General features: G+C 33.0%; 1 protein-coding gene across 1 annotated transcript; it reads right to left on the bottom strand.

Annotated features, from left to right (window-relative positions):
- Positions 1-96: 96 nt before the first annotated feature.
- Positions 97-15,255, bottom strand: LOC143632880 (transcription initiation factor TFIID subunit 6-like). The gene is made up of 12 exons (XM_077101298.1): positions 15,128-15,255; positions 14,976-15,062; positions 14,795-14,899; positions 14,230-14,338; positions 14,046-14,152; positions 13,824-13,961; positions 12,240-12,335; positions 12,036-12,160; positions 11,810-11,942; positions 1,640-1,765; positions 1,452-1,563; positions 97-555 (listed from the first exon to the last, which is right to left on the bottom strand). Exons 1-12 carry the CDS (start codon positions 15,251-15,253, stop codon positions 215-217), a joined length of 1,605 nt encoding a protein of 534 aa, XP_076957413.1. The 5' UTR covers positions 15,254-15,255; the 3' UTR covers positions 97-214.
- Between the last annotated feature and the right edge of the window lie 3,413 nt (positions 15,256-18,668).

Raw genomic sequence — 18,668 nt, 5'->3', positions numbered from 1 at the left:
TGTATTAAATATTTTATTTTAGTTGGTTAACGATATAGTTACAGTTCTCAAGCTAGTTATATAAATATATAATAGTTTCAAATCCATAAACTAAAATTCTATAGGATCCAACACCATCCATTAAGATTCCAATTCTATTGACTTCTAACAAACCAGAAGGTAACATCTCAACAACATCCATTACATACTACCTATACCTATCTGAATACCACAATTACAGGTGAAAGTTGCACAGTTCTGGTGAAGGCACAAAAGGAAACATGCTTTCACCAAAAACATCATACAGCTTCGGAAGCAAGTGTCCAGCATTCGTCTCCTTTTTCCATGCTCGTGACATCGCCACCGAAGACATTTGAGCAAGCCTATCCTTCCTCCCACTGCCACCTGGCACGTTCTCATTCGCCATAAACCTCGGCAGCCCCGCATCCGATCCCCCACGCCTTATTGAAAACCCACTGTCCCCTCCTTGCATCTCTACCTTAACCAAATGAGACCCCTCGCTTGTCGCTTCTTTTTTAAGCGGTTGGTCCATCATTCTCGACACCTTCCGTTTACCTAAAATATAATAATAATAATAATAATAATAATAATAATAATAATAATAGTAGTAGTAGTAGTAGTAGTAGTAGTAGTTTGGAACCAAAATCGTTAATTTGGAACCAAAATCGTTAATTTGGAAACCAAAATCGAAAATTAGGTAATCTGAATCGCTAATTTGGTAACCAAATTCGCTAACTGGAACCGAAGACCAATTGAAATCGCTAATCTGAAAATGAACAGATTTTTATTCTTTGAAACAACCAAAATCGCTAATCAGAAACGGAAACCACCCAAACACAGACTCTAATCTTGAAAGACCGACTGTTCAGAATTAAATAAAAAAAACACTAAATTGAACAAAATGCGTGCATCGTAGCGAATATGCAAATCAATGCAATACGCAAAATTGGCGCAACATTGGTGCATCATGTAAACGCAGGGCATCATATGCAGTGTTGCGCCTTCATCAAGGCATTATGCACACAATTTAAAACCAAGTGCTAGGGTAATTATGTCTTTCCAAATAGTCTTACAAGCTTCAGTACTCCTATCGTCAACTTCACCTTTAGTTTTTTAATCAAACATTAGCTTTTAGTCAAATAAAATGGGATTAACCTCACATGAAAGACTATTTTATTAAAATTTCAAACTTGAAGACATAATTACCCTCACATGAATGGCACATAACATTACTTTTTCATTGAAAACAAACTGGGACTAATGATGAGGACTAAACTTGCAACCCTCACACAAATGTTTAGAGTAAGCTTGCGGTTTTTAAAATTTGAAGACCAGACTTGCAAATTTGATCAAACCACGTTTGTGCAATATTCTCTAATAATTATCACAAAAAGATGGTAAAATATTTACTACAATTAAAGTAAGGCTGCGAGGTTAGAAAGAAGATATACTTGGATTTGATGTTCCGAATTTCGCATTCCGCTTCCAAATGTTATGTGGAGGTGGAGATAACAAACTGGGGATCATTTTAAGTTGATTGTAAACACAAAGACCGGCTGCATACTGCATATTGTCTTTTTATTAATATAAGCGGGTAAATGTGAATGCTAAAAGCAAAGTAAAACGAAAATTATATTACCATCAAGGCCCCATGCACTCGCCATGCCTCATGTCTCCTGCTCTCATTCTTTTGCTTCTCGAGTTGCATCTCGGGTTCTATGTATTGAAGAAACGGGTCAAGATTCGATAGTAAAAACAAACGAACCTGCGACATGTGGATAAAAGTGAGAAAAATCAGAATTAAAGATTACAAACGAGCTGAAACTGATAGCGTTCACGAGCAGTATGTATATATATACACACACTCAATTGAAGGTTATATAACTTTCTTATGTGTACATTTAAAGCAATGTGTTCCAGTGTTTTTATGACACTTGCACAGAATTAAAGATTACAAACGAGCTGAAACTGATAGCGTTCACGAGCAGTATGTATATATATACACACACTCAATTGAAAGTTATATAACCTTCTTATGTGTACATTTAAAGCAATGTGTTCCAGTGTTTTTATGACTCTTGCACTTCTCTATGAAAATTTGATCCTAAAGTGTACGCCCTTATATATATATGAGTTGTAGCGAAAAAGTGGGACAGCATGTTGGAAGATATTAAAGGAAATTATATTTCTGAAATATAAATCAACTTCTATTATAGTTTACCTACAAATCGTATGATTTTCCTAACTTATGAACAGGGCAGTGAACAAGCCAGCCAACTAAGCCAAGATGGGCTCAAGCTAGCTCATTTATCTTAAATAAGTAGAATGTAGAGCTCGAGCTCGAGCTCGGCTCATAAAAAGTTCAGCCAGCTCGTGGCTCATCGAGCCAGCTCTTTATTTAAAAAAAGTTAGCTTTTTTTTTTAATACATAATGATATATGTAAAAACAAAAAAGTAATACTTTTAGCATACACATAGTGCAAAATTTATAAACAAAAGAATTTATAATTTACACATAGTATAATGCTTTTGGGTTATAATTTATAAATATTTTAATTCAAACAAGCCAATTTCGAAAGCTTTTTTCGGCTCGTAAAAAGCTCGGGCCAGCTCGTTTAAATATTTTTAAATTTTTACACATATTGATATGTGTAAAGAAAAAAAAAAGTATATTTTTAACATACATATGGTGTAAACTTTATAAACAAAAAAAAATTAATAACTTTATATGTTAAGTTAGTTCCAATCATTTTGCACTCAAATTCAATAAAGTCAGCAGTCAAAGTTCCTATAAATAATGCGTCAAAACATAAATCAAGCATTTAAGCCATAAATTATGTTCTTTTATCTAGGACTTGTCTTATTTCCTTGTAAATAGATGATGGGAATAAGACGAAATCTTATGATTTGTTTAATAAAATCTGTGCTGACTACTTAATCTTATAGATTTCCGATTTTTGTTTTCGTTCCAACTTTCTAACATTATATATTAAAATTTGGGTTATACTTTTCCGTTAGAATTTAGAATTTATAATTATAAAATGGGTTTTAATTTAAACGAGCCAGCTAAACAAGCCTAACAAGCGAACCAACGAGCTGAGCTTACCTTGGCTTGGGCTCGGCTCATTTACAAACAAGTTTTCTTTAGCGAGTCGCAATCTTTTTTAACAGCCCTACTTATGAATGACTAATATACATCTTATCTAAGTATCTTATCTTACTAACTATTAAAGCAACACAAGTTGTCCACATGGCATCATTTTAGGGTATCCACCTAGATGTCATGTCACAACTTTCCTATCTTACCAATTGCCAACTCACTACCTATTATTTAAACCCTAATATTAGAAAACCCTAATTCACATTATTCTTTTTCTCTACCTCTTGCTGTCTAACTTAATCAGGTAATTTTTTACACGTTTAATTCTTTAAGCCTACTAACCCTAATTGTTATTTGCCTCCATCCAAAAATCCTCTGCTAATCCATAGCTACATCTCTATATCTTATTGTGGAATCCATCGCTCCATCGACTTGCAAGTTAAGGTGCTTTTAGCCTTTAGGTTTCCAGTCTTCCACCGTGTTCAACGTTCCATTTAATCCTCTCCAGACTTCAGGTAATCCGTTAATTTAGGTTTTTATCTAATTTCATGTTTTCAATCGTTTCCTTTGCATCAAGGTTGCAATTTCTCCATATCGAAAATTTTACCCGTTTAAGATATGTAATCTTACTAATCTATTAAAGCAACATAAGTTGTCCACATGGCATCATTCTAGGGTATCCACCTAGATGCCATGTCACAACTTTCCCATCTTACCAATTGCCAGCTCACTTCCTATTATTTAAACCCTAATATTAGAAAACCCTAATTCACATTATTCTTTTTCTCTACCTCTTGCCGTCTAACTTAATCAGGTAATTTTTTACACGTTTAATTCTTTAAGCCTCATCATCATCATCATCATCATCGTACTCAGTATATCCCACCAATAGCAAAGCTATGGTAGGGTCTGAGGAGGGTAAGATGTAGACAGCCTTACCTCCACCCCGTAGGAATAGAGAGGCTGCTTCCGATGAGACCCCCGGCTCGATAGTAGTTTTGCATCAAGCCTTGGACATAAGGCACATAACACTGAACCACCGGGACACCGGCCGATTGGTGCGTGTCCCTTGTCTTTCGGCTATCAACGCCACCACATGATGCCTGATTAACCTTCCGCCACTTTTAACGTTATTTTCACGAGATTAGTAATAATGTCAAAATTAGTGCAATTCCACTTTTGCCCACCCGAGGGTTCACACATATATACATTATATGTCGCACCGCAAGCAGGGCGTTTTAATTCTTTTTAAGCCTACTAACCCTAATTGTTATTTGCCTCCATCCCAAAATCCTCTACTAATCCATAGCTACATCTCTATATTTTATTGTGGAATCCATCGCTCCATCGAGTTGCAAGTTAAGGTGTTTTTAGCCTTTAGGTTTCCAGTTCTTCCTCCGTGTTCAACGTTCCATTTAATCCTTTCCAGACTTCAGGTAATCTGTTAATTTAGGTTTTTATCTAATTTCATGTTTTCAATCGTTTCCGTTGCATCAAGGTTGCAATTTCTCCATATCATTCATCAATGAATATGTTATTAGAAGATTTTACCCGTTTCAGATATGCAATAGTTCCATTTGCTTCAATGTTCCAATTCCGCCATCTCATTATTTTAATTAATTTTAATTAATGTTTTAATTTAGGGTTTTAATATTTAATATATTTACTGGTAAATAAGGATTGCATATAACAATTCTTTTTATCTATATGTTATATTTAGGTGTTAATCTTACGCTTTATAATAATCGTTTTGTGTAGATTATATTAATTTAGCAGTTTTGTTAATTTTAGGTTGTTAGTTTTTCATCAATAATGATGCAGTTTAAATAATTTAGGCATTATTAAATTATCATTCATTTCATTCATGACCTTTGACTGGGATGTTTATTTCAATAGTTTAATTCGGTTTTTAGTTTGTTATATTCTGAAATCCCAGTAAATATGTTATATTAACATTCCATATAAATATGAAGATTTGAAAATATCATATGTATGAAATAATGATTATGAAGATACGAAGATTTCAAATTACGTTTGAAAATATCATATGTTTGAGATAATGATTAAGAAAATACGAACACATGAAGATTTCAATGTATGTTTGAAAATATCATATGTTTGAAAATTACCAGTTAGATACAATAACGATTATTATGAATTTTTTCAAATTAACTCCTAAAAATAGCAACAATTTGACCTCTTAATTTCCGTAACTTATGAATTTTATTATTCTTATCATTATTATGAAATTAACAATCTTTCTATTTTTACACTGTTACAAAAATAAAAATAAAAAATTAATTATTTACTATATAAGATAAATGTCAAGAATTATATCTTCACATTGCCCTCATCATAAACTATGATGTTCAAACACCATGATTTTAAGTATTTGATATTCCCTACACCAATATATATATATATGGCTTTTTGAAGGACATGATAACATACATGGAAATTAAATTGAGCAAACTTTTATTAACATAATCCAGTAAAGGCAAATTTATGGGTGTTTTTTTGTATGTTCAAAATTTCGTTGCTTTCCTTAGCCATGTTTTTTAATTATGTAATAATATTAAGTATGATCATGAAAAGCGTAAGAACATGAACGTTTCTGCAATAATCATTTATTATTATAAAATGTGTTGATCAACCTAATTAGTTTTAGTTATTAATTTTGTTTTGAATTTTGTTATCTTCTGTAAATTCTTTTAGCCAATGTTTCCCAACATACGATAGTTATCAAACGCGTTAGGCACAGTCAAGGCGCATAGGCCTCGCCTAGGGCCTAGGCACAAGGCGCAAAAAAAGCAGAGGGTTTGAGGAAAAATAAGCACACTTAAATAAAATATTTAAAACATATTATGCATATGAAAAATAATACCATTCTTCAAATAAAATAAACCAAAACTATTATATAACATTTAATATCATCCAATGAGTGCCAAAAGTTCTAACATAGTCAAGATTCAAATGTGATTCTAAAACATGAATAACAAAGTGTATCAATATTGTGCCTTTTGACTTCTCCTAGATCTAAGTTTCAATAGCAACCCTTGCGTTTCTTTTGCTTAGCTTTTATGTTCTCATGTTCTTGGCACAGACAATGCCGAAGCGCTCGCCTAGGAACTAGAAGCGCATTTATTGAGCCTTGCCGGAAAAGTGGGCCTAGGGGCAAGAAGCGAGGGCTTTTAATAACTATGCAATATACTAAAGATTAATAAAGATGGCAAATTTCCCGTTTTACTACGATTATTCCCTAAATCAAGCAATTTCAAATCATTTTATTTTTAACATGAGATGCCAAATTAAAAATGTAAATTATGGCACTATATAACATGCCTACAACACGGTAACATTTCATCACTGCCATTCCATTAGCACTAAATCCAAATAGATCCAACCATGTAAGTTCTTCCGCCAATCTTTAAAATACCTTTAAATTTATGTTTCAAATATTACTCTAACCCCTTCATTATAACGGTTCAATGGAGATTTAGAAGATCACAATGCTTAACGAACCTAACTGATTATAATAATTAAAATATTAGTGTACTTATATTTAACACATTCCTTTATTTAGTGTTTGAATTTTATTTAATTTCATTAATTGATTTATAATTTCAAATTGGGTTTTCTTATTTTCCTTAAATCACAATTTATTATTTTAACTTTTAATTAAAAATTTAAGAGTTTTTAATTATTGAAAATCATAAATTGATTTCCCAATTTCACAAATTTGGTATAATAACAATAATAAATTGATTTAACGAGCATTTATGTCTACCAATCAATACACACAAAAGTGCCCTGCTTGCGGTGCGCACATATATAATGTATATTTGTGCGAACCTTCAGGTGGGCAAAAGTGAAATTGCACTAATTTTGACATTATTTTACTAATCTCGTGAAAATAACGTGGCGAAAGGTTAATCAGGCATCATGTGGTGGCGTTGATAACGAAAGACAAGGGTACATACACCAAAATAGGCCGGTGTGCCGATGGTTGAGTGTTATGTGCCTTATGTCCAAGGCATGATGCAAGCTACTATTGGGCCGGGGGTTTCACCGGAAGCAGCCTCTCTATTCCTACAAGGTAGAGGTAAGGTTGTCTACATCTTACCCTCCTCAGACCATACCATAGCTTTGCTATTGGTGGGATATACTGAGTACGATGATGACAATGATGAATCAATACAATCAATCAATCAATCAATCATACCCAGTAAAATCCCACCGACAGCAAAGCTATAAGTAGGGTCTGGGGAGGGTGGGATGTAGGCACACCGTACCTCTATCCAAAGGAATAAAGAGGTGGCTTCCAGAGAGACCCTCGGCTCTAAGTACATGTGTATGAAGCAAAATAAAGGAAATCAAAGTTTAACAGTTATATAAAAACTACTACTAATTATAATAATATTAATAATAAGATCACAGTTTAACAGCTATATAAAAGCTAATAATAATAATATATGTAAGGGAAATACCATTATGGTATGTGACCTAAATAAGTTAAGTCTAAGCCCTAAGGTATTCAATTCTCTCTAAAAATCCTTAACTTTAATTCTACTTCTCCACGAATTCCTATCCTCAACCATGTCCTCGGAGAGGTTTAGGTCTATCAAATCAATACACACAAATAAATAATTATAATTCATTTTTAAAATTTTTAAAATTTTAATTTTATAATAGCCGACTTTATCTAAATGTTTAAAAGTTTAAACGCCTAATCAATTAACTTTATAAATTTGGAAATAAATGTTTATATCTTATAAATTGTTTAAATGCTCTTTTGAAACCCATAAATCTTTAAAATAAATGTTTGTTTAATAGGTTTGACTGACTCAATAAGTTTTAAACAGTTTCATCATAAAATAAATATTTTCGCAAAATAGAATGAAAACTTTTATTACTATTCATTCGAAATTATTTATAGAAATTATCAAAATCAAAATCCTTTAAAACAACTTATATATCTTACCTTATCTTACTATTCTAATAAAAGGATACTTGGTTTTGCCACTTTTCAAACTCTAATCACTCACATTTTTTAACCCATATTCAATAAAATCTTACTATTCTAATAAAAGTCTACTTTGTTTTGTCACTTGTCAACTCCCATCACTCCTCATTTTTTTAAACCCATATTTAATAAAATGGTATTTATTTCGGGTTAACCCGCCCAAATAATGATTTCCGGATCCATATATTATTCAATGCATTTCTTTTCATTCAACGCACACCCCTCCCAAATAACAAACCCTAAGTTCTCAACGCTGCTATTAGTTTGCCGCCGTTCATCCCCACTGCTACTATCATTTATCTACACCGCTGCTATTGATTCAGACCTACGCGACCGTTCTTCCCCACCACCGTCTCCTGTTTCCATTGTTCCTTATTATTAGGTAATTTTACAATTCCCAGTTTTAGATCCATCAATTTACAAGTTTTATTAGTTTTAAATTGTTTTGATGGTTGAATAGTTTTAGATCAGATATAGATGGCTGAATAGTTTTAGGTTGTAAAAACAAATATAGATGTTGATTGAATTGCTACTGGGCCTTGTGGAAGTGAAGGTATTCTTTTAATGTATGCTTGATGTAGAAAACTCATATTCCATATGGTTATGACTCGTGCAATAAGTAAACATCACACCTTCATATTTTTTTATTTTTTATATAAAAATAAAAAATATGAAGGTGTGATGTTAACTTATGCTCCCGCAATTTTCTCTGATTCAAGCTCACTCATCTATCATTCGGCATCATAATCCAGATCAAAGGTATATTAAAGTGAATTGATTTCTTAGATTTTTTCAGGTTTTTTTTTCTTGATACACAAACCCTAAGGTTTCATATTAAGTTTGTTAGAAATCTAACTCAATGGAGCAGATTAGGATTTTAAGGTTTTAGATTATGTAAAACTGTTATTTTGTGTTGTTTAGTAGTTTCTAACTGAATATTTATTTATTTATTTAAGCTACTAGGTGTCACCTTTAATTTCAAGCAAGACTCCTGTAGTTATAAGCACACTCAGATTTGGGATAACGCTAGTCAATAGATGTTACTTTTTCCTATTTGATTATTTTACAATTGCTATTACTCCATTGATATTAGGTGAGTATTTACGGTTACTATATTTGTTCTACAACCGAGACGTTATTTCTTTACTTCTTCTGTCAAAATTAACAATTTTTAAGTTAATTTGTAATTTCGTTTACAATAAGAAGATCCCGTTGTTGGCCCTTCTAATTGTGTTTAACGAGAGATTTGACTTTGTTTTGGATTAAGTTTTGCACACGGTTGATTAATTTTGAGATAGACAAAGTTTACAAATATCTAGGGTGAGCAGATTAGGATTTTAAGGTTTTAGAAAATGCAAAACTGTTATTTTGTTGTGTTTAGAAGTTTTCAACTAACTCGATTAATTTATTTATTAATTTAAGCGAACATGTTTCTCCAATTAATTTCAAATGAAACTGCTATAGTTGTAAGCCGCTCATTTCTCTGATGCAAGATCTGGTATTACCACTGTTGTCTTTTTTTTTAATCAAACTTTGATAAATTAGCAAATTTTGACACATAAGTTGTTTGTTTATAGGTTATGGCTTTAAAATAAAGAGGTATTAAACATGCATATCTTTCTACTGTTCAAACTAACACAAGTGCAAAAAAGAAAAGAATGCTGAAAGTGGCTGTTATGGCGTTCTCTATATGACTCCTGATAAAGCATGCTTTGTTCCTACCAGGTAAAGATTTATTAAACAGTAAAGTTTTTTGTCATGGTATGATTTGCTATCTTGGGCATGATAATAAAATAAATGATGTGCTAATGTTGTTACATGCGTTTGGTATTTGAAGACTTTAAAAGGGTATAGTAGTCATTTCACATTTTGTAACCATAGTTCATATAATATATATAAAGGGTAAGGATCCTAAGAGAACCATTGGCAAATTGAGAACTTTGAGAACCATTTTGGACCACAAAAAAAAACCTCTAAAAAATATTTAAAAAAATTATAAAACAAAAAAAAAACAAAAATTTTAAAAATGTAAAAAAACCAAAATTCTTATATTTCATTGCGGTTTCATTAAAAAAAAGGTATAGTAGTCACTTTAAAAGGGTATAATGTTGTGCATTGCATTTCAAGACTTATAGCATAGTTCATCAAAAAATGTAACTGCCCTATCCGTGCAAAAGTGAAACATCTCGCCAATTAACTTTCAACATAACCAAGTGCATTGCTATTAAATCACGTGCCAAAGGTATGCAATTATCTTTTATAGTTAAGAGGTTGATGCTTGTGTGTATGATAAAAATCAGTTCAAGTTGTTTAGTTTATTATATGTAGGTAAGTGTTAAGTGTTCATAACAATTGACAAAATTTAATCATGGTGTTGCAACGATAGATATACCTGACGATCTACTTATAAAAGATTATGTTGATCCTATATCAAAACTTTTTAACTTTGTATATCCTGATATTCTACAAAATTACGAGAACCAACATTACTTTTAGGATAGAGCCATACTTGCACCAACAAACGAAATTTTTGATGAGATTAATGATAGTTTGCTCAAGTTTTTTCCATGTGATGAAGTCAAGTACTTAAGTTCATATACCATATGTAGTTTAGAATATATAAATGACACGGTTGACACGGTTGATACAACTTTATATCAATGACACGGTTTGTACTTGAAAGAACCCGTGTTCTCACATGGACAGCTATACGTCGCCTTGTCAAGAGTTACAAGCAGGTGTGGGCTAAAGATTCTGATTCTTGGTAAACAAAGTAATCTGACCAATACAACCACAAATGTAGTATACAAGGAAATTTTTTCTTATTTGTAAAATACTTGCGTAATGTTTGTTTTGTAATTGTATTAACAATATATGATAATTGTGTTACTGATTGTATTTTGCTTAATGTTTAAATATTATAATTTTCATTAATTCCCCATGTAATACACGGGTCTCAAACTAGTGCAATATAATTAACAAAAATATTTAATTTGTAACCAATTCAAATACGGGTTTCATTATTATTAATTTTGCATTAATTTAAGATATAACTTGTGGTATTGTTTGAATTTGTAACTAATTTGAGGTGGTGTATTCACAGGTTTGGGCATTTTACTGGTTCCTAATTGCTTTGGATAACGCACACACCGTCAAAGTATGTTTTCTTCAATTATGCTTATACAGAGTTTTTCTTTTTATTAATTAATTTCCTTATCACTAATTGTTTTTTTTCTTAATGTATGTGTGTTGAATTTACATAATGTTTGTTTTTGTTGTATTTCAGTTATTGTATATGAGACATGGCATTTTGGATGTTGATTTAGTTACATGATTAAGTTTTAATTAATATATGTTTTTTGTTCTCATGTTATAAGTTATAAAGACTAACTTTTTATTTTTTCTTTGTTAGTCTTTGTATGTTTTTGTATTTGAATTAAAATAACAATTTAATGTCTCATAATTTATGTAAAAGTATCCTTTTTTATATAAATATGGCATTTGCATTTTACTAAATTTATAATATATATATATATATATGTGTATGTATGTATATGTATATGTGTGTGTGTGTGACGTTTTAAATATGTTTCACCCGTGTGTAACACAAGCACTATCCTAGTTAATAAAATAAAACTGTAATGAGGCCCACATATATATTAGTAGAAAGAGAAAAGAAAAGATACCGCATTTGACCCGAGGGCAGTAATCCCTTTTATAGCACCATAATGTTGCGGAAACGCCTTTGCAGGATCCAAAAAAGAATGAAGAAGAGTCCTTGAGACACGTAGTTGGAGATCATTATACCCGTACCCAAACCTATACAACAAGAAGTTAAAACCAGTTTACGAATATCAAATATTAATGTAAACGTAGTTCTAAAATCATCTCATTAATTAATATTATAATTACTTTCTGCATATAAAAGCCACTAGATTCGCTGTAAAGTTTCTAAGTTCCCAGTGGTTGTCAGTTAACTTATTCCCCAAGCTTTTTGCAAGAAGGCACGTCATTACAGGTGGCATCAGTTGGTGCAACTGAAAACAATAAACAATTCGATATTAAAAGCAATGCCTTTAAACACAATTTTAAATCCACAATATGAACAATACTTACATATGGTTCTATATTCAAGAATGGATTCTGTAAAAGACTCCTCACAAGACGCATTAAAGCGAAAAGAAGCTGGAAATTGCTTAAATTGCTATTCACCTGAAATCATTGTGTACAGTCCAATAAGCTTATATATCCTCTTTAGCAAGCAAAACTTTCATATAATATATATAAAGGGTAAGGATCCTAAGAGAACCATTGGCAAATTGAGAACTTTGAGAACCATTTTGGACCACAAAAAAAACCTCTACAAAAATATTTAAAAAAATTATAAAACAAAAAAAACGAAAATTTTAAAAATGTAAAAAACCAAAATTCTTATATTTTATTGCGGTTTCATCAAAAAAATTAAAAAAAAAAAAAAACCGAAAAAATTTTTTTTCTTTTTAATTCGTGTTATACCTATACACATATGTATACTTTCATTTAATCTCTAGTTACGTAATGTACACATATGTACATTATCATTAAATTATACATATGTGTATAAGAAAAAACATGTGTGTACATATTATACATATATGTATAATAAAAAAAACTGATTTTTTTTCTTTTTAATTCGTATTATACCTATACATATATGTATACTTTCATTTAATCTCTAGTTACGTAATGTATACATATGTATATTATCATTTACCTTAAATTATACATATGTGTATAGGAAAAAAACATGTGTGTACATATATGTACATATTATACATATATGTATAGTTTAGCTAAACCGAGAAATTTTTTTCTTTACGTTTTTTTTTTAGAAACAGGGATGATAAATAAGAACTTTGGTTTTTTTATTTTTGTGTTTTTTTTTGTTTTATGATTTTTTTTATTTTTGGGTTTTTTTGTGGTCCAAAATGGTTCTCAAAGTTCTCAATTCCCAAAAAGTTCTCACATGATCCTGATCCTATATATATAATATATATATATAATATATATATATGGTTGTTTCAACATATCAATCTCTATAGACCCTCCCTACCATAGTTGTCAATAGCCAATAGCGGTAAATAGCGACGGTCACCTATATGCTACGTAGCGAATAGAGGTAAATAGCGCCCGCTATTTCGTGTTTAGCGATAAGGTTAATTTTATAATTTTTATATATATAATGGTAATTTTATAACTTTTATGCATAAATTTATAAGTTTAAGGACTAAAGGTAAACTAGTAAAGATAGAGGGGTTAAATGTTAAGATAAAACAACTAATTTTACTTCTTTTATGTAAAAATTTATAAGTTTTAGGGGGTAAATGTAAACAATAAAAACATAGAAGGGTTAAACATTAAAATACCTATATATTTAAACCTAAAAGGACACAACACAATATTCGGCAGTGGCTACTTATACTTCCTGCAGCCGTTAGGTTTCCGGCAGAAATCGCAGCGCCGGCGCCGGAATATGCCGTCGGAAGTCGCTATTTGGTCGATATGTAGCCGCTAAGTACCTTGTAGCGGTTTATGGCCCCCTCGCGACGCTATTCGCTATAGCGCCCGCTATGGGCGCTATTGACAACTATGCTCCCTACCTTTGACCAAATTATACCCAAAATCACATAACCAAAATATACGAAATCGCAAAACGAGCACCTCTTCAGCAACAAAGTATATGATATAAGGAATCAAAGGATGGAGCCCTGCACTAGCCGACAAGCTCAACAATGCTTTGTTAAAAATAACTGAATTTGGTCGACCTACAGTGAGTTCTGTTATCTTTTCAAAGTAAAGCTGCACAACAACCAAAAAGCAGCAACTTATAACACATTTCGGGCAGGATCATGTGCTGATGGATGTATGATAACAACAATATACCTGAAGCTCTATTGAGAGCACATGTTTCACAGGTGTTTTAATGTCAACAGAACCACCGTCTTCTTTGCAATCAGGTTTCCTATTATTATCATACGGCGCTGCAATCACTGCAAACAAAGCGATAATTAATAACAGTTAATTGGTTACTTAATAAGAATTCATACTAGAATAAGGTTTAACATACCTTCAAGTGGAGCATTTTCAGGAATCGCAGGTTGCACGCCTTCAATAGCAAGCCAGTGACTGGTAACCGCCGTATCTAGAGGCGCCTTCGGAAGAGGAGCTTCAATAACCTGAAGTTTTTAATCGAATCATATGAACAAACAAATCTTACAATTCTAAAAAAAGTAACCACTTTATTAGTTATTAGTCTAGGGCTGGCAAACCGTGTCTTATTGTGTTCCGGTTAGCGACGACGCGATAGCTCAAACTCAGCAGCCTAGCTTCTCTACAGAACTACGATCTACGACCACCCTCTCTCAACCGAAGCCATCGTTGCATAGCATATGTATCAACGAATCCAAAAAAAGACAAGAAAATTGGTTCCAGGGAGTATCAAACATGAAAACGACTCATTTAACACTTGGCTTTGATGGTTTGAGCGTGGCAGTCATATGTTTTATGTATCAAGAAGGAAAAACAATGAAACCTAGCCTCCTAATTTTAACTGTTTTTAAAAAAGTATGAAAGTGCTGCATAGTGTAATAGGTCTTATCATATCTAAACAGGTTGTGGGCCCTAGATATTACCTCTCTAAATTCAACTTCCTTGTCCTCAACGTAGAACAAATCCTTACTCCTGGGAGCTCTTTTGAACCGCGACGAGGAGTTATTACCGGATGCAACATACAACGGCTGCGAGGATACACAACGTCAAACGATACTACTGTGTGATAAAAGGAAAGGTACATAATAAAAAATAATAAGATACTTGGATTTTTCTTAATTCTAGGGCACGATCAACGTCCTCTGAAGTCATAGCAGTTCGTTTCGCATGGTGCATACATTTGATAGCCTCCTGTAATTGAAATTATTAAAAGAGATTACTTTTTAATAATAATAATAGTTAGGGTGAAACTGAACCTGCATGATCTCGCGAACTCGGTATTCGATATCGGCGGCGAGAGCGAGCAAGACATCGGGGGATAAATTGGTAACGCCGATGCTTTGGGTGATCACTTCAATGCTTTCTTTCTCTACAACGCTCATTTTCCCTTAGATTATTACAAATACATAAGCCGACGATCATTGAATCGCAGATGAACAAGGTTGAAGAGGATTTGGGGATTTTGATTGATTTGGGGACCAGACGAGACTATATAATATGGGTCAGGCCCATCTCTTGATACGGGTGGGAAATATGAGCACTAACTAGAGATGATCAAAAAAACCGGTTCCGGAACCGGAACCGGTGGACCCGAACCGGTTCCTACCCGATTTTTGTAGGAACCGGACCCTATCTGATTCAACCCGATGATCCGTGACCGGTTCTTGTATTTCTGAGTGGGGGCGGGTAGGAACCGGTTCTAGCCGTTGGATCGATATAGCCGTTTTTTGGCCGTTTTTTGGCCGTTTTTTGACCGTTGAGGTCAAAAATAGCGGTTTTTTTGGCTCCCCCAAGCACCCCACTACTAGTATAAATAGGTATTTGGTGTCATGGGTTCATCACAACACTCAAAACGCAAACCCGAACGCAAAAAAATACAAAAAAACGCTATTACAACGTTTTGAGTTCTCTAATCTCTTGTTTTCTCTTCTTCTATATTCATAGTTGTTGTTATGGCTGCCTCACAATCATCGGTTGGTCAAGGTTCCAACGCCGAACCAAGTTTCGTTCGTATTGTACCTCATAATCGTAATCAAGAGATTTGGTGCAATTGGGATTTGGTTGAATTGAGTGACCATTCATTGAAGGCTCGGTGCAAATTTTGTGGGGTTTATTTAAACCCACTTTCGAATTCAAATTTGAAGAAACACATCGAAAAACCGTATTGCAAAGCGTTGAAAAAGAACGTCGATTCGCAACAAACGCAAATGGATAGTGAAGGCGGAATATTTACATACCAAATTGATCGAGTTCAAGATCGTATGGCGAAGTTTGTGATTCAAGAAGCTTTGCCGTTTAGCCACTTCGACAACCCTCGCTTAACCGCCATGATTCGAGATACGCTTCAACCACAATACACTCACGTAAGTCGTCATACTCTTAAACGTTATTGTTTAAAATTGTGGAAGAAGGCCAAAGAGGTACTAATTGCATATTTTGAAAATATAAATACGGGAATAAACTTAACTAGTGATGTTTGGTCGGCTCCACATGGTCTACCCGAATCTTATCTTTGTGTCACCGCTCATTGGGTAGACCCGTCATCGTGGGAAATGATGAAACGCACCATTGCTTTCGAACTCTTTGAGTATCCACATACGGGAGATAATTTGTTTGAAATTTTAGATTATGTTATAAAAATTTATAAACTAGAAAATAAAATATTTTCAATGGCATTTGATAACGCGTCGAATAATATATCGGCGGTTGATAAATTAAAATTAAAATATACGCCGATTTGCAATGGTGTATTTTTTCACTCAAGGTGTGTTGCACACATCATTAATTTAATCGTGCAAGACGGACTTGCTTCGGATGAGGTTACATCGGTTATAAACGATTTTAGACTAATGATACATGAAGTTTTTAAGAAAAGTAAAAAAAGACAAATGGATTATAGAAAATTTTGTAAAGATACGAGAAGAAAAGCTTTGGGAGCTAATTGGGATGTACCTCATCGATGGAATTCCACTTGCATAATGTTTCAAAGTGCTTTGGAACAAAGAGAAACTTTACAAATGTTTCATTCTAGTCTTGTCGAGAATGATTTGGCAATCCCCTTTTCAAATGAGAAATGGGAAATTATCAATGACTTATCGACTTTTCTTGAAGTTTTTAAAACATCAACTACGAAACTATCGGGAACGTATTATCCGACAAGTCCCTTGGTTCTTTCAGAGTTATTTTTAATGGTTAACAATCTTAAAGAATTTGAAAATAAAAGTCCAATGTTTTCAAACATCATATTACCAATGAAGTTTAAATTAAAAAAATAATTTCTTGAATTGCCACCGGTTTTTACTTGCGCCGCCGCTTTAAACCCAATGTTAAATGTTACAGGGGTTGAATGTGTGATAGACGAAATTTTTTCAGCCTTAGATATGCATGAAATTGACCCAAACTTTTCAACAGAGGCAAAAAATTATTTTAACTTGAATTTTAAATTTATGTATGACTTTTTTTTAAATAAATATGGGTCAAACATACACATGCCTATGCCGGGGGGGTCTTCATCAAGTTCAAGTGCTACTAGAGTACGAGATCCCATGATTAGCCTTATGAACACCGTTCGCAACGTAACGGCTAAAAAACAAAGGGGTAACACCCCTTCAAGCGAACTAGGAAGGTATAGTGCAAATGATTACTCTACCGGTTTATCCGAAGAGGAATATGGCATTTGGCTTGGTGGAAGGTAAAGGAAACCGAGTTTCCGATTATTGCCACCATGGCCCGTGATTTACTAACCGTCCAAGCTTCTACGGTAGCTTCGGAATCCGCTTTTTCTCTTAGTGGCAGGGTAATATCGGTGAGAAGAACAAGACTAAATTCGGAGTCGGTGGAGATGTGCATTTGCTTAAAGGATCACTTGGACTCAATCGATCGTATTCAACACTTAACCACTCTCGAAGATGAAACACCACTTGATGTTCGAGTGCACGACGAACAAGAAGGCATTTCTACAAGTAATTCCGAGGAAGAAGTCGCCGCTCAATAATTACGACGAACAAGAAGGCTTTTCTAGAAACAATATGTCACAACTTTATATTTATAAGTTTAATGTTTTGTTAGTTTGTTTTTGAATATTTTAAAACATGTAACCTTTTTTTTTTGAACTTCTTAAAGTAAATAAAATGAATTTTATGTTAATTGTTTTGTTTATTTTTCATGCTATACAAATACGAATCGTAGTTTAGAATCCAAATCGCAAACGAAAAACGAAAAATAAAATAAAATTTTTACACTGTAACCGGTTGGAACCGGTTACAGTGCAGGAACCGGTTTAGGAACCGGTAAGAACCGGTTCCATAGGTTAGGGGTCCGAGGGTGGGAGAACCGGTTCGGTTCCCTAACCGGTTCGAGCCTAGAACCGGTTTCAAAGGGGGTTTTGAATATAGGAACCGGTTAGGAACCGGTTCCGGTTCCTAGTCCCAAACCGTTTTGAGCATCTCTAGCACTAACTACCAACTAAATCACTTCATCCATGGATTTGTAAAATTTTATTTATCAATATTTATATTTTATTAATCAATAAGGTATGTTATTATCAGCTATATTATTAAATTTAATTTTTTTTTTTATTTTTAACCACCCATATATTACGATGGCTATATTAAAATATAAATATATATCGATCATAAATGTTATAGTTCATCACTTCACATCCTGTGTTAGTAAACCCAAATCTTAACTTCCTTAATAAAAAACTATAAAAAGAAGATTAAAAAAAAGAAAAAGATAGACTTAAAAGGTTATATTGTCAGTTACGGGAACTTAAGCACACTACTAATACTAAACTAA

This window comes from Bidens hawaiensis, unplaced genomic scaffold (genome assembly GCF_021521415.1).
Source record: "Bidens hawaiensis isolate Kalapana, Puna unplaced genomic scaffold, B.hawaiensis_p1.1 tig00006538_1, whole genome shotgun sequence".
Classification (NCBI taxonomy): domain Eukaryota; kingdom Viridiplantae; phylum Streptophyta; class Magnoliopsida; order Asterales; family Asteraceae; genus Bidens; species Bidens hawaiensis.
This window is presented reverse-complemented; position numbering and strand designations above follow the sequence as displayed.

What these genes read in the sequence shown, in the direction of transcription:
- LOC143632880 (XM_077101298.1), bottom strand. Translation starts at nt 15,253, where the DNA reads ATGAGCGTTGTAGAGAAAGAAAGCATTGAAGTGATCACCCAAAGCATC. An exon ending in TCTTGAATATAGAACCATAT is followed by an intron (nt 12,161 to 12,239) that starts GTAAGTATTGTT and finishes TATTGTTTTCAG; the next exon opens with TTGCACCAACTGATGCCACC. An exon ending in ATTCGGAACATCAAATCCAA is followed by an intron (nt 556 to 1,451) that starts GTATATCTTCTT and finishes ATTATATTTTAG; the next exon opens with GTAAACGGAAGGTGTCGAGA.